The 25,415-nt window shown below is 48.8% G+C and overlaps 1 protein-coding gene across 6 annotated transcripts in view; it reads right to left on the minus strand.

Moving 5' to 3' along the window:
- The window catches only part of LOC127585890 (uncharacterized), a 75,939-nt gene that overhangs the window by 31,442 nt on the left and 19,082 nt on the right, over nt 1-25,415 (minus strand). The window contains exons 1-3 of one of the 6 annotated variants that reach the window (XM_052043612.1): nt 15,543-15,797; nt 10,009-10,069; nt 7,339-7,465 (exon numbers count right to left, since the gene is read on the minus strand). The exons of 2 other annotated variants lie outside the window; for them this stretch is intronic. In XM_052043612.1, the coding sequence (XP_051899572.1) occupies nt 7,339-7,426 (88 nt within the window). In that variant the 5' untranslated portion in view covers nt 7,427-7,465; nt 10,009-10,069; nt 15,543-15,797. Of the gene's footprint in view, nt 1-7,338; nt 7,466-10,008; nt 10,070-15,542; nt 15,798-25,415 lie in introns of those variants that run through there. 3 more of the 6 variants (XM_052043606.1, XM_052043611.1, XM_052043608.1) reach the window with 3 other exon arrangements.

The raw sequence follows: 25,415 nt of genomic DNA on the forward strand, positions 1-25,415 counted from the left end.
ATAAAAGAAAGTGGGTCCATAGTAGGAATATAGAATAAAAAAATGAGGGCACACTTCCAAATATCAATAGAGTTGGGGGGTACTTAAGAGATTAATTAAAAGGACCAAGAGCGGGCACAAAGTATCATGTGTGGATAAAGTCAGGCACAATCGCAAAGCATTTTCCGAGAACAGTTAGGGTAACCAGGGAGACAGTAGAGCCCATTAGGCAACAACCTCCCTGTAGAACATGTTATCATTAAAAAGGAGGTATTAGATGTGGTAGCAGGCTGTCTCCTCAGGGCCTGGATGTCTCCCAGGCTCCTATGGGAGGTAAGGGAGGAGATTGTTTCGACCCTGACAGAGAATTTTACTGTCCACAAATGAAGTGCCAGGTGACTGAAGGACAGCAAATGTGGCAGCTTTATTAAACAAGGAATAAACCAGGAAATTACAAGGATCTGAGTCTAAAGTCAATTGTAGGGAAGTTCTGGCAAAAAAAAATCAGAGTGCCAGGCTCCATCTACAATTGCATAGTCAGGGATCCGTCACAGATTGTCAGAAAAAATATTGTTGGTAGGAGATCCAGTTTGACCAATTTGAGTGAATGTTTTGAAGAGGTAACAAAATGTATTTGGTGAGGGCAGTGCGGTTATTGAAGTCTTCGACATGGCCGTACATGGGAAAGAATCCAAAAGGTCATAACTTGCTGTGTTTTGCTTTGTCCATGGCTGATTTCACAGGAGTCGTCCTTTTGTGAATTGGTTCAATGACCCTTTGTTTCAGATTTCCAGCATCTACAGAGTTTTGCTGAGCCTGCTTAAAACCAGTTTTATTCTGCCCTGCCAGTTCCAAAGTCTAAAGAACCTATACCTCAAATCCCTCTGTTCCAACAACCTGTTTAGAATCATGTCCTCTAAATAATATTGCAGGTGGGTGGGTTAATTGGATACTGTAAATCTCCCCCAGTGTTGATGAGTGGTGAGAGAATTAATGTGAAAACGAGAAATGCTGGAAACACTCAGCAGGTCAAGCAGCATCTGTGGAGACAGAAACAGTTAACGTTTCCGGTCCCGACCATTTATCAGAAAGTCGCTCTGTGTCACATTTGCTCCAATGTTGAGACATTCCACACAAGTGTCTCTGAAGGCTCTGATACATGAACTGTTTGTCTCTCACCAGAAGCTGCCTGACCCAATGAGTTGTTCGAGTATTTTTTGCTTTTATTTCAGGTTTTCATCATCTGCGGTTTTATTCTCTTTCATTATCAGGAGAATGAGGAGGTTGGTTGGCATTTGGCAGAGAGTAGATCACAGGGAAGGTGAAGGGAATGGGATTGATGATGCTGCTTTGAAACCAGCATTGACTCAGTAGGCTGAATGGTCTCCTGTGCCGTTTAACGGAAAATATTGCTCTATTTTCCCCATTTTGCATTTTTCTGCTGGGCATTTCATGGAACACATCCACCCCTCCCACCAGCCCGTGGGTCAGACTCTGACAGTGGCCCGGGAGCAGCACAGAGCTGGGAGAAGATTTCCCATCTTCCGGCACTGGATGGGGGAATGTGTTGTCTGCCAGCACGGAGAGAGTGGGGATTGAGGGAGGAGGTGGGAAGGTGGAGCTGGGGGCAGCCTGTGTCCACAGGAAATGGACACTGTGACTCCGGTGTTGTTTCCAAGGGGTGGGACACAGATGGGGAACAGGAGGGATGTGGATGGATTCTTGGGGCTGTCCACAGCTACCAGTGGACAGAGACTGGGACAGGAAGCCATTGCAGGTGAATATCAGGTGGTGACTGGACCCAGGTGAGGTGGGTGCCAGCCAGTGGGGTGAGGGAGAGGAGCGTTGAGGACCGAAGGTGTGGCACTAAACGCTGTGGGCGGATGGGGGAGGAGAAGGAGGGTGAATTGGAATGAGAGATCTGTTTATTGGCCGAGTGAAACATCTGGTTCCCATTGGGAACAGCTGGAATGTTTGCTAGTGACCAGGGAACCAATTTGCCACGTTTGCAAACTTCTGCTTAATCCATTTTGTAATTCCTTCATAAGATCCCTTTGTATTTTGCTTCAACGCGTCTATTGACAGCTCTCCATTGGCAACTTTCTCTATTAAAATGGCCTGTTCCTTGACCTCTCCTAGTGCCTGAATTCGCTCCATGAACCCAGGCTTTGCCTCTTCTTTCTCAGACCTGAATCAAGAGGTCAATGTAAGCTGGGGTGGATAACGGGTTTGGTCTCAGAGCTATTTCTTCAAGTCTCCTAATGCTCTGTGATAATTGTTGTATCAGCTCCAGCACTGCATTCTGAACCTCAGCTAACTCAATCTCAAGTGTCTTGATGACTTTCCTGCGCTGTCATCTTCTCACCACAGGCCTTCTCATACTTTTCTTTCAGCTCTTTGTATGTTCTCTTCTCCTTCTTTGTTTTATACTCAAACCTGTACTTCTGGTTGAAGTGAATCCTCCAGACACAGTTTATGGGGACAGACTTTACAGTTCCCATCCCTGTCCATTGCTGCACATCCTCTTTTTTCATCATCATTAGGAATTTGACAGGGATAGTGGCAGGTGAATTGACATTTCTGACAGTTGGTTATGTAATTCCCAGTCCCACTGATATCCTCCTGTACTGCAACTGTAATTTCAACCTCATACTCAAAGTCTTTATTTGCATCCAGTTCGGTCTGGTGTTGGTTCATAACCTGCTGCGTTTTCCTAAGTTCCTCCATTTGGTCAGCCCGACTTGGATCTTTTTTTGCAATCCCTCCACTGCAGCCTCCAGCTGCTGACGTTCCTTCAGAACCTCTTTGGTCAAACGTAAACTTTTTGCTTTCATTGTGTTCAGAGCTCGAAAGAATTTCTTCATACTGTTTGCTCCCATCTTCCAGAACATCTCATCAAAGTTATCATCATCCTCTTCTGTGTTCCCGCTGTTATCGACACTTCCCATGTTTGCAGAGTTTCCAGAGTCTGGACGCTGAGCATATATGGCAGAATTATTAAACTTGAAGTGTACTAGGCATACATGTTTTTATCTTTGGGACATGGTATCTCAGCTACTTGCAAAGCCTCTAGAACGGGAGGACGCTGTCCATCTGCGAATGTCACCAGTATATGAATGCTCTCCGCAATATCTTTGCCAAAAATAGAAAGAATTGAATCGAAGATATATTTCTGTGTGTGAGTCAGGCGAGCCAAAGAGGCTTGAGCAACAAAACACACGGCATCGATCTGATCAACACCCTGTGGGGAGGTGAAAAACTCACGGATGTGGTCAGTGATCTGTTGATCTCGGCTTATCCCCCTGGTGTCTCCGAATCCAGGCGTATCAATGATAGTCAGAGAGTAATCGATTTTAAATCCTTTCTGATGGTGGAGTTGGAAGGCAGTGATGGAGGATGTCTGACTTTCAGCCTGGGATTTTCCTGTCTCTTCGTGTATTAACGTGTATCTGAAGTCGTCCGTCCATTCCACGCCCAAGATGTAGTTGATCATCCCATTGATGAGGGTCGTTTTCCCCGACCCTGTTGCTCCCAGAACCATAATTGTCTTCATTGTGCATTTTATGTTGCGTTTTCCAAAGGAACAGTCTCTGAAAGTGTCTGAACTGATCAATACCTTCCTTCTTCAGCTTCAGCTTGTAAATGGAAGGGTGTCCTTCGGATACTAATTTGGCTTCCTTTGCAAAGTTTCTGGGCTATTCTGGTTGCTTCATTTCCTATCTTTGTGAAACGGCTTCACTTGGTGTCACTGGAACCTGCTTCTCCACAGTCAGCAGACACTCGGACTCTGTAGACTGTCATTAGGTTTCAGACCCTCTAAATGATAGGTGACATTGGCTGTCTGTTGTCTTTACTTCCTCCCACAGTCCGCCCTCCTTGCTGGACGCACCTGCTGTTTCTTCTCTATACTCAATCCTGTACTGAACTATTTTGACATCAGCTCCAATCTGGCTTGGTACGGTTCCAGGAGAGCTGTTTCGCTGGATGAAAAATCCTGGAAGACCGGTTCACCAGGTGGGCTTGTCGGACGTGTCATGGCCCTGCAGCTATTACTCACCTTGCTGACCCCTACCTTGGTCACTGCTCTGTATCGGAAATGATACTCCTGGTGTAGCTGTAACCCAGGTATTGTGACTGGAGTGAGGATTTATCAGGTGTATGTAGAGTTGACCATTCCTCCTGCCACGGGCCCTCTTGTACTCTACCGTGTAACCCACAATCTCACCAGGCACCATGTCTGGGTGGCTGTAACTGCAGAGTCACACTGTCATGTGTGGTTCCAATAGTCGTAGGTCTCTGGGGCTGTGACGTGGGGTTCAAAGCACCTGGTTCTTCAAAGACCCTCCTTCATAGAGGTAAATAGAGCTCCTCGGTTGCTGTCGTCCTTCACAGAAGCAACAAGGAATTTTATTTTCCCATTTGCTTTGTTGGCATGTGGCAAAATCCAGGAATGACTGACATTGGTCCTTCATTTTCTCGTTTGTAGGACGGTGAATTAAACCACTGCTCGTCCGTGTTGTGATTGCACAGGCTTCAGTAGCAGGAGCTGCTGTCTGCATTTTCTGATCTGTGTGAGATCGGAGGTAGTCGATTGCCTTTAACAGATAGAGATCCTCCTGATGCAATGCTGTAAATGTGAAGCAGACTGACATAGTCCTATTGCTGGATTCATCGCTTCTTCATCCAACTCCTCTCCTTGATTTTACAATAGGAATATCATCCAACATCTTGAGGTAAAGCCTCACCAGCATCACTTCCCATTCCTTGTCATCCAGCCATGTGATCAATGACTGGTGTTTGAATGGTGACTGTCCTTGTTCTTCAGTATATCCACCAGTAATCCTTCCTCCTTCCCACCTCCCCGGATGGACGGCAAAACTCTGGCTAAAGTCCTCTGGAAAACCAGTTTGTATTCCAGACACATCTCTCGGAATTGCTGTATCCTGTCCCTGATCTCAGGAAACTGAATGGTGACGCTGTCATTCATCATATCATTGCATCTCTGCACTGTCTCATTCAACTGTTCCAGGGCCTGCTGGCACTGATTGACCAATCCCACGCTTATCTCCCTCACCAGCTGAATAGGCTTTTGAGTCTAGTTTATGGAGAGGGTAGAGCCAGACTCTCACGGGTACTGAATTCTCCCCACCTGATCCAAGTAAGCTTGGGAGGCTTGCATAGATACCGATGGCCATCCTGAAATGTGGTGGGGTTGATTTTCAGTGAGAAATCCCCATAAAAGGTGCAGCTAAATTTCTCCGAATGAACTTCTGTTCTTCTGTCATTGTTAGGGCTGCATCACCCTGAACTTGCAATCATTGGAAGACATTTAATTGTCGCCTCTATATTACCCTGAATATCCTGCATCTTCTCTGCTGAAGAAACCATTTGATCAAAGACAAAGAAAGCCTGGGCCCCATACAGCACTGCTGTAACGACATGGGTTGCTGACCCTTCGTCAAACACACTCCGGTAGGCAATATTCTGTCTCCCTAAGTGGCTCATCGTCAGTTGTTCAAACCTGGTTGTTGTTTTGTACTGAAGGGTAACACGTGCCTGTCTCTTTGATTGCTTTGAGTCATTTAGATATTTTGCAGATCCTTTTCACTCACTAACCCACACAGGAGACTGGCTTTCAGTGATCCCGACACATTGAGTGCAGCGGCTTTCTTCTCCATGGAGTCTGATGCAATGATAGTGAAACTCAGTGCTGGGCTGAGCACAACAATTGAGGTTGCTTTGCAGTGTCTGTAAGTCCCACAAGGTGACACCTTAGGAATAAAATGGCAATAAAATTTGTAACATTTAGTTACGTTGTGCAGATTAATCAAAGCGAATAGTGATTATTCAGTCGACTGATTTTCTGCGCTGGCTTGTATTTTGGACTGAAGTACAGCACTTCGGTTACCGGACTCATTATCTGCCAGGTTACGTTAATCTGCCAGAACATTTCTCATCACCCCTCAGCCAATTGACACCACAACTGCTCACCAGCCGAGCCCCAACGGGATCCCTGTTCCACAGCTTCTGTGGTGTGAATGTCACTTGCCACTTCTCAGCTTGTGCCTGAATCTTGTCCAGGACCTGCTGCACACAGACACAGACTGCTTCCTATGCTGTGGAGTTGCGAATGGAATTGAACAATGCATAATCGTCAGTGAACATTCCCACCTCTGGCCTTCTGTGGAAGGAAGGTCACTCTCACAGATATTGAAGTTGTTTGGTTCCAGGAAACTGCTCTGGGGAATTCCAATCATTTACTGATGGGTTTCAACTGCATTGAGCACAGGAGACAGACCCTACGAGTGACACGTAACACAAGACCACTATCTGCCTCACTTGCCACATTAACCCATTGGCCGTCACCCGCTCAGACATGTTCCCTTTCTCCTTCCCATCCCTCCCCCACCTCCTCTGCTACTCAATTGTTTTCTCTCTTTCCCAGTTCTGGCAATTGATCTCTGACTTGAAACATTTCACTGCTTCCTCCTTTCCCACAGATGCTGCCTGACCCTGCTGAGTTTGGCACCCAACCTGTGGCAAGCGAAGAATTAACAGTCTCTGTCTGGGCCCAAAAGTCTCCTGCACTAGCCTCTCCACTGTTGCCTGGGATACATCATCGGCCCTGAGGATTCATCCACCGAGGCATCCTTTCTAAAAATGAAATGTCCTGGAGTTTCATCATCACAGTCACTGATTTCCCCAACCGTGTGCTTGTCCTTGGTGAAACAGATTAGCGGGATCAATTTCAGACCTCCCCTTAGTGGCTTGGTTCCATGAACAGACTTTTTGTCCCTAATGAGCCCTGCTCTTACCCTGGTTACCCTCTTGCTCTGAATAAACCTAAGATCTGGGGAATTTTCCTTACACTGCTGGTAATATTTTGTGTCCCCCCTCAGCCACCTTTGTCCGGCTCATTACTTGTTTAATTTCACCACCCAGTGAATTTCAATTTCCTTAAGGCCTTCCATCCCCCATTCGCAGTTTCAGTTCTCTGTACCTGTTGTTTGCTTCTCTGTATCCAACCTTCAATATCCCTTGACATCCAAGTTTCCTTGGACTTTCCCCTCATGGGAAAACGTAGGCCCTGACCTTTGATTGCTTTCCTCCTGAATGCTCCCACTTGTCAGATGGAGACTTACCTGTGAGTAGCTGCTCCCAGTCTACTTTTGCCAGCTATTTCCGTATGATATTGAAATCGGCCTACTGCAATTCAGGAACTTTATTCCCAGTCTATCCTTATCCCTCAGCATAACTGCATTGAAACCTACAGAATTGTGCTCACTGCCCTGAGGTTTGTAACCTGAATCTACCACACGGCATTGACCACTACTAATTCATGTGACGGTATTCCAATACCTGGGATCAAACTGTCTGACCGGCAGTCATACAGCATTCCCAACTGGAACGGACGGCCCAGAGTGGCCAATTGCTTGACCTCATTCATCACTGCACCAGGAGCTGGAGACACAGGAAACTCAGTGACCTGAAACGGAAAATGTCATGATAAATAAAAAGATGAATTCAGTCAGCACACATCAGGCAACATGTTACAGATGCTCCTGTTTAGAGATGAAGTATCCGAGATCAGGCTCTGGATGTAATACACTAAAACGCTGATAATCCGGTATCTGCTTACTCGTGAGTCCTCACTATCTGCAGATCTGTCTACTCGTGAGGTCGACTGTATATTACTGGAAGTGTACAAGTGGTGTGCAGTGGGAGCCAGGGTCCAGAAGGTTTTGTTAACTTGAAAAATTCATAATAATATGCACTAGAAATTTTGAAAAGAGTGCATGGTTTTCCTGGCATCGTTCAGTCCATACATTCACTGTTATCAGTTTTATACGTTTGTCCGACGAGTACTTCTTGTACACAGAGCAGCATTCGGTGCTCCTCAGCTTGCCATTTTTGAGACGGTTTTACGCCATCGCTAGCACATAGTCCCCCCGTGACAGGAGAAGCTTGGACTGCAGTCCTTCCCCACAGAGTCTTTGCATTGGCTGCACTGAGCTTCAGTGCATCCCTCAGCATGCACTCCTGCAGCCTGGGTTGTGCCAGTCAACAGCCCTCACAAGTATGGGACGTGTGTGCACAGAGCCAGGGTCTGCAGTGCGGGCCTGAAGCATACAAGGTGAAACTGACCAGCTTCTGTTTCCTGTGCTCACTTTAAGCTTACAGAGTTTACTGGAAAATATATCATACTTTGTGTATCATGTAAAAAATGAACAACCGATATAGTCTTCCAAATCTCTTCGCCTGGGACAAAAATATGCCAAGAAAGTCAAATTAAAGGAGATTTACATGAAGGTGAGTTGCTGAAAATTGTGACAAAATGGTAAATTGGTTAATCTCGGGTTTAGGTAAGTTTTGGCTGACAATCCCCGAGTCTCACTTTTCTTCAGATCAGTGTGATTCAACGTCTTTATTGTAACAGAGAGTTTATATATATTGGAATTGCTATCTCTGATGGTATTTATTGAAAGTGATGATAAATATTGGAATGAGAGTGCTAGTATTCCAGAATGGTTACGGCATGGAAGGAGGCCGTTCAGACCATTGATTCTGTACTGGCTCTTCGAAACAATCCATTTCGACCCACTCCCCTTCCTTCTTTTCAAATATTTCTGCACCTCTCTTTTTGTCACTAGAATGGAGCCTGTCTCTTTTCCCACTCGTGATGGTGTATTGCAGATACCAACCACTTGCTGTGTAAAACCACATTGCTTGTTTGCCAGGCTCCCTCGTTGTATGTGCCCAGTTCCTGCTGCTCCACCAATGGGAATGCTTCCTCTCTCTACCCTTCATGGTTTTAATTACCTCTGTCATTTCTGCTTCCAATCTGCTGTATTCCAAGAACATCCCAGCCCCCACATTCTGTCCACATTAACCAACGTCCCTTATTCCTGGAATCACTTAAGAAAACTTCTTCTGTGCCCACTCTATAGCCTTCACATCTTTCCCAAAGTGTCTCCCCCAGAATTGGACACAATTGTAGCCAAACCAATGTTTTATAAAAGTTCATCACGACTACCTCACTCTTATATGCTGTGACCAGGACCTTGGATGTTTTTTAACACGTCATAGAATTGTCCGTATTCTACAAATTACACACAAGTCAATGAGTCTCTCTCTCCTTATGTACATTAAGATGAATAGATCAGTGTCTGTATATACAATGTGATCAGTATCACCGACCCTGTGTACAGTGAGATGGATATAGCATGCAGTAGGTCTTCATGTACATTTTTGAACAGCAGTGTAAGAGACTCTCCAGCTAATCTTGCCAGTGAGATCCATCAGTTACTTCCTTGGACCCCGTCTGCACCAGTCTGAACTCCACACCTCCCTTCCAGATCCCCGTGCTGGCTGGCATTGTGTCTCCTCGGATCCGGTCACTCTCAGTTACCGACCGTCGTGTTATTCCACCCCTGAAACAAGTTCCCCGTCCTCTCCTCTGCACACTGCCTTCGTATCTCCAGGCTAATTTTCCTTTCGTCGCCCTGAGCATCTTCCCCCACATATGTGCACAGTTGTCCCCAGAACGCCTGTCTGAATGTCCCCGGCCAGATTTCCATTTCTGTCACAGAACTGAGGCTCTCCAGAAGCCCTTTGGTTTGCTGGTGTGGCGGTGATATAGAACAGGGAACGGTACAGCACAGGAACAGGCCATTCGGCCCACCATATCTGCACTGACCATGATGCCAAATAAACTGATCCTCTCTGCCTGCAAATGGTCTTTATCCGTCTATTCCCCGCCTGTTCATTTATCTGCCTGAAGCCTTCTTAATGTTCTTGTTTCTCTCACTTACCCTGGCAGCGTGTTCCATACACCGACCACCTTCTGTGTAAAGTAACTTGCCTCCTCACTCTCCTTTAAACTTTTCCCCTCTCACCTTAAACTTTTGCCCTCTACTATTTGAGGTTACCACCCTGGTACTCTACCTGTCCGATCTATGCCTTTCATAATTTTACTTCCATCTATCAGCCCTCCCCTCAGCCTCCGAGGCCCCAGAGAAAACTACTCACATGTTCTAGGCTATTAATCCAGAGCCTGGGGTGACCAATCCGGCAGCTCACAGCTTGATACCTAACATTGAGAGTGAGAAAACTTGATCTCATTTCTTATTGAGTCTGCTTATCTTGCACTCTCTCAGCTAAATTTGTGGAACTACTTTAAGTGCTTAAGTGAAAAAGAAAGTGCTGGAAACGTTCAGTGGTTCAGGCAGCATCTTAACATTTCAGGTCAAAATCTTCGAATTAAAATATAAATTCTTGTTTACCTCGACACAAATGCTATGTGATCGACGGAGTGTTTCCTGCACTTTCTGTTTTAATGAAACACTCAGGGAGAGATCTCGGTGACTTCACATCCCAGACTCCAGCGCGGTGGTCAAAATTCCTACATCTACACTGGAATCTCAGTTTTTCTTTCTGGAATGAGTTTGATGGAAGAGAAGCAGTTTCCAGAAGTAGGGCCAATGTCCAGAGGATGTGGATTGATAGCAAGAGGGCAGATGAGCGATTAAAAACGCACTGAGTTGTTGCGAAACACTCAGTGAGAGAGAGAGAGAGAGAGAGAGAGCAGGAATAGAGGACATTGAAATGAAAGGAGACAGGCTTTAGATTTAGAGTCAAGGCTGAAGAGGACGAGTGGTCGTTATTCATTATGGAGTAAGAAATAATAAAGGCAATCTCTTTGATGAATTCTGGTAAATCACCTGTTCTCGATGGGTATACAGTAGAATTTAAAAAATCTTCTTCTGATCTTCTTTCTCCTTGGTTATGTAAATTTTTTAAAGATGTCTTAGCTGTAGGTAAATTACCACAATCCTTTTATGAAGCATCTATTTCCTTAATTCCTAAAAAAGATAAAGATCCTACTGAATGTGCATCATACAGACCTATTTCCTTATTGAATGTGGACTCCAAAGTTTTTTCCAAAATATTAGCTACTAGACTGGAAGATGTACTTCCACAAATTATTTCTGACGATCAGCCAGGATTTATTAAAAATCAGTATTTACATATTAATATTCGGATATTAATGGATATTGCACATACCCCTTCATCTAAACCTCCAGAATGTGTTCTCTCGCTTGATGCCGAGAAGGTGTTTGATAGAGTTGAATGGGAATATTTATTTAACATGCTCGAGAAATTTAATTTTATCCAAAATTTTATATCCGCGATTAAATTGATATATCATACACCTTTGGCTTCTGTACTTACCAATAATCAGAGATTCCCCCTTTGTCAGTCTTTTTTGAAGCACTAGGCAGGGCTGCCCTTGAAGTCTTTTATCATTTGATATCGCCTTGGAACCCTTGGTAATTGCTCTTCGTGACTCTTCCAACATTATTCATGGAGATGGGATGCATAAGGTATCATTATATGCAGATGACCTGTTACTTTATATCTCTAACCCTCAGAAATCCATTCCTGCAGTATTATCATTGCTTGCTCAGTTTAGTGTTTTTTTTCTAGCTATAAATTAAATCTTAATAAGAGTGAGCTTTTCCCATTAAATGTCCAAGTCCCAATCTGTAGGCAATCACCATTCAGATTAGTTACTGATTATTTTACTTATTTGGGGGTTAAAATTACCAAGAAATACAAGGATTTATTTGAAGTTAACTTTTTACCCTTAATTGATCATGTTAAACAATTGCTTATTGAATGGTCCTCATTGTCCCTATCACTGATTGGTCAAATCAATGCCATTAAGATGACTATTTTACCTAAATTTCTGTATTTATTTCTGGTGATTCCAACCTTTATTTCTAAATACTTTTTTGATATTATTGATTCTAATTTTTTTTTCATATATATGGCAGAATAAAAACCCAAGGTTAAGTAAGAAATATTTCCAGAAATTAAAAAAGGATGGCCGTATGGCTTTGCCTAACTTTAGATTTTACTATTGGGCAATTAATATTCGATATTTAATTTTTTGGATTTAGATGTAATTCAATGTCCATGATGGGTGAATCTCAAGCGTGAGTCAGTGCAAGGGTTTTCACTGGCTTCTGTTTTAGGGGTCTCGATCTCCTTTGCACTTACTAAATTGAATAAACAAATGATTCATCCAATAACTAAACACACAATACGAATATGGTTTCAATTTTGTAAATTTTTTGCGTTGAATAAATTTATCATATCAAGTCCTATTCTATTCAATGTTTTCCTTTCAACCATCTAGAATTGATCTAACTTTTCTTTTATGGAAAACGAAGGGAATAACATGCTTTCATGATCTATTCGTTGATAACTGTTTCTTGACCTTTGAACAGCCATCTAATAAATACAATTTGCTTAGATCACATTTTTTCAGACATTTACAGATTAGAAACATTTTAAATGTTACTCTGCCTACACCACATCAAATTGAAATTACAGAAAAAAATGTTAGGTTTTAACCCTTATCAGAAGGGCTATATAGCAATAATCTATGATCTGATTATGAAAATACATTTAGGGATATCTGATAAAATTAATGGGAAAGAGAACCAGATACTTTTAACTATAGAGACATGGAAGAAAATTCTCCAATTAGTTAATACCTCTTCAATGTGTACTGGACACTCTTTGATACAGTTTAAGGTGGTTCATAGGACCCATATGTCTAAGGATAAGTTAGCTCATTTTTATAACCACATAAATCCTATCTGTGACAGATGTAATTCTGAGGTGGCTTCCCTGGCACATATGTTTTGGTCCTGCCCTCTTTTGGAAAAACATTGGAAAGACATTTTTGAAATTATTTCAGTGGTATTGAGTATCGATTTACAACCTCATCCTATTACTGCAATGTTTGGGTTACCAATGATGGATTCTGGCCATTTATCTGCCTCAGTCGCATGATTGCATTTGTTACATTACTAGCCAGGAGATCCATTATATTTAAATGGAAAGATCCTAAACCCCCTCTTGCATTCCAGTGGTTTTCCCAAACTATAACATGTTTTAACTTAGAAAAAATTAGGTGTGATACTATTGAGCATTCCGTTAAATTTGAAGAAACTTGGAGCTCATGTATTCAGCATTTTCACATGATGTGAACTGACCTTTTCTGAATCCTTTTCATTCGAATATAGAGGAGTGGAGTTAATGACATAACAATACTTTTAACTGATGAAATACGACAGCCCAGCTTTTGTTTAGTTTTTTGTTAGTTTTTGTCTATTATTACTATTTGGTTTCTGATTGTTCTTTTTTTTGGTTTGGGGTTTTCTTTCATATAATCAAATTTCTTTAAAAATCTTTTTCATGCTCAATTATCAAGAGATTGGGAGGTTCAGATTACGCATTTTACTCTTTGTGTCTGTATATGTGAATTGTTATTATTGTAATCCCGATCTCTTTGTATCATGTGTATAATCACTACTGTTCTGTTTATTAATTTGAAAATCAATAAAAAGATTGGAAAGAAAGAAACATAGATTTAGAGTCGAGGCTGAAGCAAATGAGTGGGCATTATCCATTGGATGGATACATTAAAGAGAAGCACTGGAGGAATTTATATCCACAACTGGGACTGTTGTAACACTTCAACTCTCTGTATTTTCCATTGTCTGAATCTGCTCTTCAACTGCACCATTAACAAGTTAATGTCTCTGGTGTTTAACCTCAATCAATTGCAACTGATGGAGCTTGTTTTTGCCACCTCAGGGTGCAATTGATTGAGGTTAAACACTGGTGACATGAACTTGTTAATATCACAGTCTGGTCTCACCAAGGTGCATTTCCAGTGAAGTTCCTGAGCTGCGAGACCTTGTGTCCCGGTTACAGATGAGGGTTTCCACTAGTGAGAGTGTCCCACTTAGTCCTGGGCAGTGGACTGATCGCTGGGATATGAGAAAACCGAGACCTCCGGCTGAACTAAGGGGAAGGGTCTGGCCACCTGGCTCCTGGAAAGTCCCAAGTGTGTTTCTGTGCATGGAAACCAATCACTCAGTTGAATATTCAATTGGACCATGGCACATTACAAGAGTATTAGGCAGGAACTAGGGAGAGATGTTTGGGAACAGCTGTTCATGGACAAGGCCACATTTGACATGGGGAGGGTGTTTGAAGCCGAACTGCACAGAGCACAGGACAGGTCTGTTCCAGTCAGGACAAGGGTAGCAAGGTAAGGGAACCTTGGATGTCAAGAGAGGGTGAGTCAAGAAGAAGGGAGTGTAGGTAAGCTTTAGTGTTGATGCACAGAGGTATCTTGGTGTCCAAGTCCACAGCTCCCTGAAGTGGCTGCAGAGGTTGACAGGGCGGTAAAGAAGGCGTACGGCACGCTTGCCTTTATTAGTCGAGGCGCTGGGTTCAAGAGTCGGGAAGTTACTTTGCAGCTTTATAATTCTCTAGTTAGGCCGCGTCTGGAGACTGCATTCAATTCTGGTCGCCCCATTACGGAAGGATGTGGGGGCTATTGCAGAGGGTGCAGAAGAGGTTTACCTGGATGCTGCCTGGATTAAAGTTATAAGGAGAGGTTGGACAAACTTGGGTTGTTTTCTCTGGAGTGGTAGAGACTGAGGGGAGACCCGATCGAACTTTATAAGATTATGAAAGGCCCAGACAGAGTAGGCAGCTGGTGTCTTTTTCCCAGGGTGGAAATGTCTAATACCAGAGGGCATACGTTTAAGGTGGGGGGGGGGGGGGGGAGTTCAAGCGAGATGTGCGGGGGCAAGTTTTTACGCGGGCGGTGGGTGTCCTGGAATGCCTGTTGCTGTGCTGCAGTGTTCGAGGCTCTGTGTCACTCAGCCCCATCCTCAGTTTGCCACTGGCCAGAGCTCCATCAGATCCCGCCCACCTTACTGGTGAAGCCCGGCGCCTCAGGCTGAGAGAGGCGAAACCAGGGCCAATGTATTTCCTCCCGGTAACCGGTGACGCCAGCGGTGGGCTGCCTCCTCACTGGCTGTTTTCGAGGAAGCGACTCCCTTTATCTCTTGATTCTTCCTCCTTGAGGAATTTCCTCCTCATCTCATTCACATATAGCTCAGTGCTTATCCTTAAGTCTGCTACTCCGCGCCTCGATTGTTCACAACAAAATAATGCAGTTTAGAAAGGCTTCCGCTTGTTTGATAATATTCAGGCAAATCACCACTGAGGGCAGCATTATAATGTTAAATATGACATGAACACTGCTGACTACAACAAACCCACGGGATGCAGATTGTTATTGAGCGTTTACCGTCGGTCAGTGAACAAGTGACGGGGCTGGTTTGCTCAACTCGCCCGCAAGTGGAAACATCCATTCAAACTAACGACCCGCTTGGCGTGTAACACACACACACACACACACACACACACACACACACACACACACACACACACACACACAGGCACCCCCTCACTCACACTTCCCCACACACACACCAACACAGAGCCAGACAAACCCACACAGCCACACACACACAGACACACCCTCACGGACACAATGTTACTCACTCCTACACACAGACACACACCCTGACAGACACACTCTCACACACAAACACCCTCAGAGACACACGCCCTCACACACACCCTCACTCGCACTCAACAGATGGACATGAACCTGTCTCACTCACTGGTAGATGAAGCCTCCGTCTGCAGCTGACGAGGGACTGCAGGATGTCGGTGGTACGGATGGTCTCGCTGGCAGCCCCCTCCGGCACTCTCAGCACGTCGGTCGGGCTCGTAACCTCACTGGGCTGACTGAAAGCCCTGTGCTGGGAGCTCTGATGAGCCGAGGCGCTTTCAGCAGATCCTGGAGATGACACCGATGCAAGTGGGGATATGTGCAGGGAAAGGATGTCCCGGAGCTGTGCAAGGGCTGCAGTGGGTTCCCGCTCCGCAGCAGACTGGGACGTAGTTCTGCAGATTACCTTTCTGTTTCATTCATCAGTTTCGTTCTTGAAAACGAAGGGACTTTCCTGGAAACATTGGCCTCAATAACATCGAACAACTGAAGGAAATTAAGATGGATGCACATCCTGTGCAGCACAAGGCAATAACAAGCGAGCCGCAGAGGTGAGGGGGAGCGGAGCTGAGTGGTGAGGGCAAGAGGAGTGGGGGTTGAGGGAGGAGGGGGAGGGGAGTGGGGAGGAGGGGGAGTGAAGTTGGGAGTGGCGTGGGGAGTGGGGAGGGAGGGGGAAGTGGTGAAGAAGGGGGAGGGGGAGGGGGAGGGAGGGGAGGGGGAGGGGAAGGTGGGAGGGGAGGTAGAGTGTGGTTGGGGGTGAGGGAGAGGGGGAGCGTAGAGTAATGGGGGTGTGGGTAGTGTGAGGTGAGAGGGAGGGGAGAGTGGGGTCGAAGTGGAAGATTGAGTGGGGAGGGATAGTGGGGAGGCGGGAGAGGGGTGAGGGGGATGAGGGGAGGGGAGGGGAGGGGAGTGGGGAGGCGGGAGAGAGGTGAGGGGGAGGAGGAAAATGGAGGGTGAGGGGGAGGAGGGTAGGGGTGAGGGGGGAGGAGGGAAGGAGAGGGGTGAGGGGGGAGGAGGGAAGGAGAGGGGTGAGGGGGGAGGAGGGGAAGGGGAGGGGTGAGGGGGGAGGAGGGAAGGGGAGGGGTGAGGGGGGAGGAGGGAAGGAGAGGGGTGAGGGGGGAGGAGGGAAGGAGAGGGGTGAGGGGGGAGGAGGGAAGGAGAGGGGTGAGGAGTGACATTCAAGATTATGAGAGGCACAGATCGGGGAGAGCATGTCGGGATTCGCATGATGGTCGGTGCAGACACGGTGGATCAAAGAGCCTTTTCCTGTCCTGCAATGTTCTCTGAAGCCACAGATATTGCTTGGAGCGCTGTGCGGACATAAAATGACAACATTTAGAAATTACAGAAACTTTCTGATTCTATCCAATTATTCAGAAACCTCGGGGATTCAGCACCGTGCTCTCCGGATGATGTTTCCTGTGTTCCCTTGAAACTCACCGAACCTCCGTTTCCCGAACTCCCTTGAACCTCACAGGGTTCACTGGAAAATGTATTATACTACCGTGTAATGTCTGAAAATGCCAACTGAAGGTTCATGGGAGTATTCAGCGGAAAAGCATCCAATGGTCCAGAATCCAGTGTGTCACCACCAAAGTATGGGGCATGCTGGATCAGCAGAGGTTTACTGCATAGTCACATGTAACCTGTATCATCCAATCCATCGATGAACATTTTCCTGACCAACGTACAAACATTTATCACTTCTTGACCAACCCCAGATGAGACCGTGGCCACTACTCAGTCCCCAATCAGAAGAAACCGTGCCTTTCATTCAACTCTCCACAGCTCGTTTGTACTCAACAGTCTTGTTATTGGCAGCCACATTTCCTCTGCTGACCATCTCCGTTCACGGACATTTCACCCCATCCCACATTCTCGAAGGTGTTTATTGTTTTAAGAACAAATCTACGCTCCTTTAATATCTTTTCCATCCTGTAGCTGCTCAATAGCCTGTCCACATCACCCAACAGCCTGTCCTGGTCAAATCACGTAGACACCACGGCCAAGAGAGCTCACCAGCGCCTCTACTTCCCAGGAGGCTAAAGAAATTTGGCATGTCCCCTTTGACACTCACCAACTTTTATCGATGCACCACAGAAAGCATCCTATCTGGAGGCATCACAGCTTGGTATGACAACTGCTCTGCCCAGAACTGCAAGAAACTGCAGAGAGTTGTGGTCACAGCCCAGCATGTCACAGAAACCAGCCTCTCCTTCATGGACTCTGCTTTTATCTCTTGCTGCCTTGATGAAGCTGCCAGCATGATCAAAGACCCCACCCCCTCCCCCGGCTCATTCTCTCCTCCCCTCTCCCATCAGGCAGACGATACAGGAGCCTGAGGGCACATACCACCAGGCTCAAGGACAGCTTCTATCCCACAGTGATACAAACTATTGAACAGTTCTCTTATATGATGAGATGGACTCTTGACACCATAATCTACCTTGTTGTGACCTTGCACCTTATTGTCTACCTGCAATGCACTTCCCTGTAACTGTGATACTTTACTCTGTACTGTTATTGTTTTTACCAGTACTACCTCAATGCACTCTGTACTAACTCAACGTAACTGCACTGTGTAATCAATTGACCTGTGAGATCGGTATGCAAGGCAGTTTTTCACGGTACCTCGGTTCAAGTGACAATAATAAATCAACACCAATACCTCGAAGCAAGAGGCCATAGTAAATGTCTCCTATCTCCATCTGTGTCATCATAAATGCTCCTGCAACATCAACTTCAATGCTGTGTGTTTTGTTGTCTTCAGGAGGACATTCCAATGGACTGTTTGTTATTATTTACACTGCCAAGCCTCTCTGTCTATGAACCAGTGTCCTGGGCCTACTTACATGTCAGCATGCTCCTGGTAGATTGAATGTGATTATTTTGTTACATCGCAGCCTTTCTGTCTGCATCCTACACATCCTACACAAACTGCACCCACAGTCTCACCGTTTAAATTACATTTTGGACTTCCACATCCTGCAAGTGTTAAACATCATTCTGTCCTGGTGCATTGCTTGCAGTTAGTATTAATTTTGATTTGTTTCCTGACCTCAGAATATTTTAATGTGGATTATTGCACATTGTATCTGCTTTACAATCTTTCCAACTATTTGTCTTTCTCTACCTGCACTGCATTTTCTCTGTACCTGTAACACTAGATTCTGTACTCTGCTTTTTTTTTCCATTTTGTACCTACTCGATCTGTCTGGATGGCGCACAAACAAAAGCTTTTCACTGCATCTCAGTACATCTGAACTTACTAAACTAATTCCCCAAATTTTAAACCCCCTCCCCCAAACACCCCACATACACACTGGGGACAATTTACAGAGGCCAATTGACTGACCAACCCCCATGGTGGGAGGGAACTGGAGCACTCGGTTACAGGGAGAACGTGCAAACTCCACACAGACAACACCCGAGGGCAGGACTGAACCTGGGTCTCTGGCACTTCGAGGCAGAGGTGCTACCAGCAGCATCACCGTGCCACCCATGTATGAAAGGTGCAGAAGGGGCAGACATTTTAAAGTGCATCCTGGAGAGCTTTCTGAGCCAGGACATAGTTAGCCCGACCATATGAGGGGCGGTGTGAGACCTCCTCTTTGGGAACATAGCAACTGCCTGAAGTGTCAGCAGGAGAATGTTTTGGAGACAATGATAATAACTCTGTATATGTTTGGGGAGTTATGAAGGACTAAGATAGACCAGAAATTACGGTGGGCTGATATGAAGAGAGAGGGGGGGAGCGGATGAGCGTGTGAGGAGGAGGGGGAGAGGATGGGGTGTGGATTGGGGAGTTAGCAGTGGGCAGTGGGGAGGGAATGTGAGGGAGGGGGAAGAGGGGAGAGGGAGAGGGAGGAATGGGGAGGCAGAGAAGAGGAGAAGGATGAGGTCAGAGGAGGGGAGAGGGAGTGGAGCGGTTGGGAGTGAGGAGTAGGAGGGGTTAGGAGGAGGGGGGGAGAGGATGGGGAAGTGGGGGAAGGGAGGGCAGAAGTGGGAGGGGGAGGGGGAAGATGGGGGAGTGGGAGGGGATGGAGGGGAGGGGGCAGTAGGGGAGTGGGGAGCGAGGGGTTAGAGGGGGAGGGGGAGGTGTGTTGAGGGGGTGGGAGTGCCTGGAAGAGGAGTGGGGGGAGGGTGGAAGGGGGAGGAGGGGGCAGTGGGGAGGGAAGAGATGGGTGGAGCAGGGAGGGCGAGGAGGAGTGTGGGGAGGGAGGAGGGGAGGGGAGGAGGGGGTGGGCCAAGAGAAGTGGGGAGGAGGAAGTGGGAAGTGGGAGGGGTGGAGGGGGTGAGGGGAGAGGGGAAGTGATTACGGGGAGAGGAGAGGGAGGGAGGGGAGTGGGGGCGGGGAGAGTTGGGGAGGGGAGAGTTGGGAGGGGAGTGAGGGTGAGGGAATGGGAGGGGGATGAGCGTGTGGGTTGGAGGGGAGATTGGAAGCAGGGGATGGGGAGGGGAGGGGGAAGGGTGAGGGGGAGAGGGAGGGGGGAGAGGGCGAGGGCGAGGGCGAGGGGAGAGGGAGGGAGGGAGGGGGAGAAGGGGGCAGAGGGAGGGGGAGAGGGAGGTTGTGGGGAGATTGGAAGGGTGAGGGAGGGGAGAGGGGGAAAGGAGGGTGGGGGGTGAGAGGAAGAGCAGGGTAGGGATGTGGGCGTGAGTGCGAGGGGGTAGGGAGTGAGGGAGGATGGGGAGGAGGGTGGAGGAAGGTGGGAGGGGAGGAGGAGGGGAGCGGTATTGGGGGTTGGAGGAGGGGGGTCAATGTGGATTGGGAGGGGGAAGGGGCAGAGGAGGGGGAGGAGGCTGGAGGGTGGAGGAGGGGGAGTGAAAGGGGATGGGGAATGGGGGGTAAAGGGGAGGGAAAGGGGGAGAGGAGGAAATGAGTCGATGGAGGGGAGGGGAGGGAAAGAGGGAGGGGAGGAAGTGAGGGGGAAGGGAGGAAGTGAGGAGGGAGTGGAGGAAGTGAGGGGGAGCGGAGTGGAGGGGGGGAGGGTAAGGTGGAGGGAGGTTGGGAGATTAAGGGGGGAGCATGGATGAGGGGGAGGAGGTGTACGAGGGAGGTGAGGGGGAGGAGGAGGGGGAGGAGGAGGGGGAGGGGTGGAGGCGGCGAGGTGGAGCAGGAAGGGGAGGAGGGCAGAACGAGTGGAGGAGGGGGGATGGAGTGGAGGGGTGGTGGAGAGAGGAGCCGGAGGAGGAGGGAGAGGGAAAGGATGGGGGAGGGGGAGGGAGTGGAGTGGGAGGGGTAGGGCGAGGGTAAGGAGGGAGGTGGGTGGGTAGGGAGATAGGGTGGGGGATGTTAGGGTGGGAGGGTGGGGGAATAGTGGTGGGAGGGAGGGAGGAGATGGGAGGAAGGTGGCGAGGGAGAAGAGGGTTAGGGGAGCGGAGGCATAAGAAGAGGAGGGGAGGGTTATGAGGAGGAGGAAGGGGAGGGCGGAGGGAGGGAAGGGAATGGGGAGATGGAGGTGAGTGAGAAGGAGTGCAGGGAGGATGAGGGGAGAAGGAGTTAGAGAGGGGAAGGGGATGGACAAGCGGGGATGGGAGAGGGAGGGGATTGAGGGGGAGGGGATGGTGGCAAAGGGAGGGGAGGGAAAGAAGGGGGTGGAGGCAGGGGAGGGGCGAGGGGGAGGGGAAGTAAGTGGAGGGAGGGAGGTGGAGGGGGACTGGAGGGGTAAGGGGAGAGGAGGGGGAGGGGGCAGGGGAGCAGTGGGAGTGAGGGAGGATGTGGTGGAGGGTTGAGGGAGGTGGAGTGGGATGAGGAGGAGTTGGAGGTGAAAGGTGGAGGGGAGGAGGGGGGAAAGTGGGGAGGGTGGGGGGGTAAGGACGGAGGGAGTATGTAGGGAAGGAGGGGTAAGGAGGGGATGAGGGGGAGGAGGGCTGCAACGGAGGTGAGGAGGAGGAAGGGAGGGAGAGGGGGACGAGGGAAGCGAGGGAGTGGAGGAGGAGAGTGTGTGGGGAGGAGGAAGGGGATGTAGGCAGAGGGATTGGAGGAGGGGGTTGGTAGTGGAGGGGTGGGGAAGGGATGAGGAGGGAGTAGGAGGAGGGAGAAGATGAGGGAAGGAGGAAGTGGAGGGGGGAGGAGGGTGGGGGGAGGGGGGAGGTGTATGGGGAGGGGAGGTGGATGGGAGGGGGGAGGGGGAGCTGGGAGGGTAAGGACGGAGATGGGTGGGTGGATGGTAGGGATGGTGGGGGGGGATGGAGGAGATGAGGGGGAGGAGGGTTGCGAGGGAGAGGAGGGGAGGAGGGGAGGGGAGGAGGGGAGGGAGGAGGGGAGGGGAGGAGAGTGGTAGAAGTGAGGGAAGTGGGAGGGGTCAGGAAGGGGAGGGTGGAGGGTGAAGGGGAGGGCCAAGGGCAGGAATGGGGAAGGAGAGGAGGAGGAGGTGGGGAGCAGGAGGGGAGGTGGTTGGGAGCAGTTGGGTAGGAGGTGGAGGTTGGGGTTGGAGGGATGGGAGGAGGAGGGGAGGTGGTGGAGGGGGGACTGGAGGAGGGAGTGGGTGGGAGAGGAGCAGAGGGGAGGAGAGTGAGGAGTGGGGAAGGGAGTAGGGAAGGGAGGGAGAGCGGAGGGGATGGAAGGAGGCCAGTGGGAGGTGGGAGCAGGTGGGGAGGAGGAGGGTTCGGAGGACAGGGAAGGGGGAGGAAGGAGGGGGAGTGTGGAGGGGGATGAGTGAGGGGAGGAGGGGGAAGGGGAGAGGAGGGGAGGGGATGAGGAGCAGGAAGGAGGAGGAGGAGGTGAGAAAGGAGTACGAGTGATGGGAGGAGAGGTGGTCGATGGGGAAGGGAGGGGTGTGGCGAGGGGTGGGGAGGGGACTGGGGAGTGGAGGGTGGAGTGGAGTGGGGTGGGGAGGTGGTGGGGAGGGGAGGAGCGAGGACAATGTGAGGGGAGGGGAGAGTGTCGAGGGGAGTGGGGAGAGGTGAGGGGAGAGGGGAGTGGAGGAGGGAGGGTGGGAGTACAAAGAGGGAGCGGGGAGGAGGGATGTGGGAGGAGGGATGTGAGGGAGGTGAGAGGGAGGAGGGGAGGGAGAGGAGGGAGTGAGTGGAGGAGGAGAGAGTGTGGGGAGGGGGAATGTGGGGACTAGGAGGAGGAGGGCAGGGAGGGGTGGGGGATGGAGGAGGGCAGGGAGGGGTGGGAGATGGAGGAGGAGGAGGAGGAGGAGAGGATGGGGGATGGTGAGGGAGTGGACAGGGGAGGGTAAGGAGGGCAGTGGGTGTGTAGGGAGGGAGTGTGGGGGATGGTAGGGAGGAAGGGGTAGGGGATGGAGGGAGGAGATGAGGGGGAGTATGGTGGTGAGGGAGAGAAGGGTTAGGAGGGGGTAAGGAGGGGATGGGTAAGAGGGGTGGAGGAGGGGAGTGGGAGGGGAGGGGTAGGAGGATGAAGGAGGGGGAGTGGGGGAGATTGAGGGAGTAGGGGTGTAGGGGACGGAGAGGATGAAGGGGAGGGAGGTGAGTGAAGAGTGGAGGGGAGGAGGAGTTAGGGAGCGGAAGGAAGGGGATGGAGGGGGAGGGGGAGTGGAGGGAGAGGGAGGGGAGGGGGAGTAGGGGAGGGGGGAGTGAGGGCAGGAAGGGAGGGTCAGGAGGCAGGGGAGGGCAGGGCAGGGGAGGGGTTGGGGAGCAGAGGGCGGGGAAGGGAGAGGAGGGGAGGGGAAGGGAGAGGAGGGGAGGGGAAGGGAGAGGAGGGGAGGGGAAGGGAGAGGAGGGGAGAAGGATGGAAGAGGGGAGGGAGGGAGCAGAGGGAGGGATGGAGGGGAGCGAGGGAGGTGGGGAGGTAGGGAGTGGGGACGGATTGGGGAGGGGGAGGGGAGCGAGGGGGTGAGGGGGTAGTGACACACAACATTATGAGAGGCACAGATGGGGTGACAGTGAGCAACATGAAATCAGCGGGGCGGTAATGAGTAAAATATGTGCCAGAAAACAGGGTGAGAATCAAGTGAACACAGTTCTTGCTTTTAAACAGAGCGCGGTTTCACCCTCATACGATCAGATGCAGCTAATCATTGTGTCATTGCACGGACTTACTGTACAATGAAGTGAAGGTCCACTGGTCAGGGTGAAGCCCTGCCTTTAGCACTTCCCTGGGAGAAGGAACGAATCAGTAACTGCTTCCGACAGTAGTGGGAGCTGCCTCGTGTTTCAGCCTGTCCATTCCCAAATGCCAACCGCCCGGGTGAGTTTCCGGCTGAAGTGGAGGACAGGGGACACACGTCTCTGAACACACGGTGGGAGGGGGAGGGGGGGGAGTGGGGGGAGGGTGGATGGGGACAGCCAATTGTATTGGGCCTTTTCTTATACCGGCGCCTGATTCGCTGTTGGTTTATGACATTGTCTGGATGTCAGAGCTGGACGGGCTTTGGAACTAATGTGGAGTTCAGAGCAGGCAACAGTGTGTGCAAACAATCCATCAACGTGACCTTGTTCTGATTCAAGGTAGAATGGATATGTTGCAGGGCAGAAAATTATAGTACCTTTTGGGATTTCGGTGGCTCAGGACATGTGGATTTTCCGGATGACTGGATATTGCTTCTCCACCCAAGGCACAAATACAATCACTTCTTTTTCGATGCTGCACAATGGTGTCATAAACCTTCCAGTGAATTGTCAGAGTACAAAAGGATCGCGGGGATCGAGAACGTGGTGAGTTGAGAGGAAGCGCGGAAACGCGGTCTCGGTGAATTTCAAGGGAGCGCGGGAAACGGGGGTCCTGGGGAGTTTAAAAGGAGCGGGGAAATGGGGCAGGGGTCTCCTCAACCAATGTTTGCTGCACACGGCAGGAACTAATAATGTCCCTGTTTGCATCTGGTGTTCAGGTAATCGACGTAAACCAGTTGTTAATGTTCCTCGACCCGTCACTCTCTCCACGTTTATCAACCAACAGACCGCCATCACAGTGCATCCCGGTACTTTGTTTTACTCCGCGCCTCGACTGTTCACAACAAAATAATGCAGTTCAGAAAGGCTTCGCTTGTTTAATAATATTCAGGCAAATCACCACTGAGGGCAGCATTATAATGTTAAATATGACATGAACACTGCTGACTACAACAAACCCACGGGATGCAGATTGTTATTGAGCGTTTACCGTCGGTCAGTGAACAAGTGACGGGCTGGTTTGTTCAACTCGCCCGCAAGTGGAAACATCCATTCAAACTAACGACCCGTTTGTTGTCACACAGACACACGACATACAGACACACACACACACACACACACACACACACACACACACACAAACACAACCCCACACACAGAGACACACGCACACAAACCATACACAGACACACACACAGATAGACAGATACACACATAGAGTTAGACAGACACACATAAACACACAGACAGACAAGGACACACACAGATAGACACGCACACATACACAGAGATAGACGGACAGACGCACACACACACACACACAGATAGACAGATAAAACAAACACACAGATAGACAGACACAAAGAGAGAGAGAGATATAAACAAACGCAGATAGACTGACACACATAAACATGCAGATAGATACACACAAACACACAGACACACGCACACATAGAGATAGACAGACACACACAAACACACAGACACACACATAGAGATAGACAGACACAAATACACAGACACACACATATAAATAAACAGACAGACACACAGACATACATGCACACACAGACACACACACACACACACACACAAACACGTGTTAAATTGCAGCGATTCAGAAGGCGGCTCACCTCCCACCATCTCAACGGATGGCCAAGAAATGCAGGTCTAGCCAGCGATGTTCTAAGGAGATAAATAAATAAATAAAAAGTCACGATGCAGCTGTATAAAACTTTAGTTAGTCCACATTTGGAGTATAGTGTAGAGTCCTGTTTGCCCTTACAGGAAGGATGCGGAGGCTTTGGAGAGGGTACAGAAGAGGTTTACCAGGATGCTGCCTGGATTAGAAGGTATGAGCTACAAGGAGAGGTTGGACAAACTAGAGTTGTTTTCTCTGGAGCAG

This window comes from Pristis pectinata, chromosome 34 (assembly GCF_009764475.1).
Source record: "Pristis pectinata isolate sPriPec2 chromosome 34, sPriPec2.1.pri, whole genome shotgun sequence".
Taxonomy (NCBI): Eukaryota; Metazoa; Chordata; class Chondrichthyes; order Rhinopristiformes; family Pristidae; genus Pristis; species Pristis pectinata.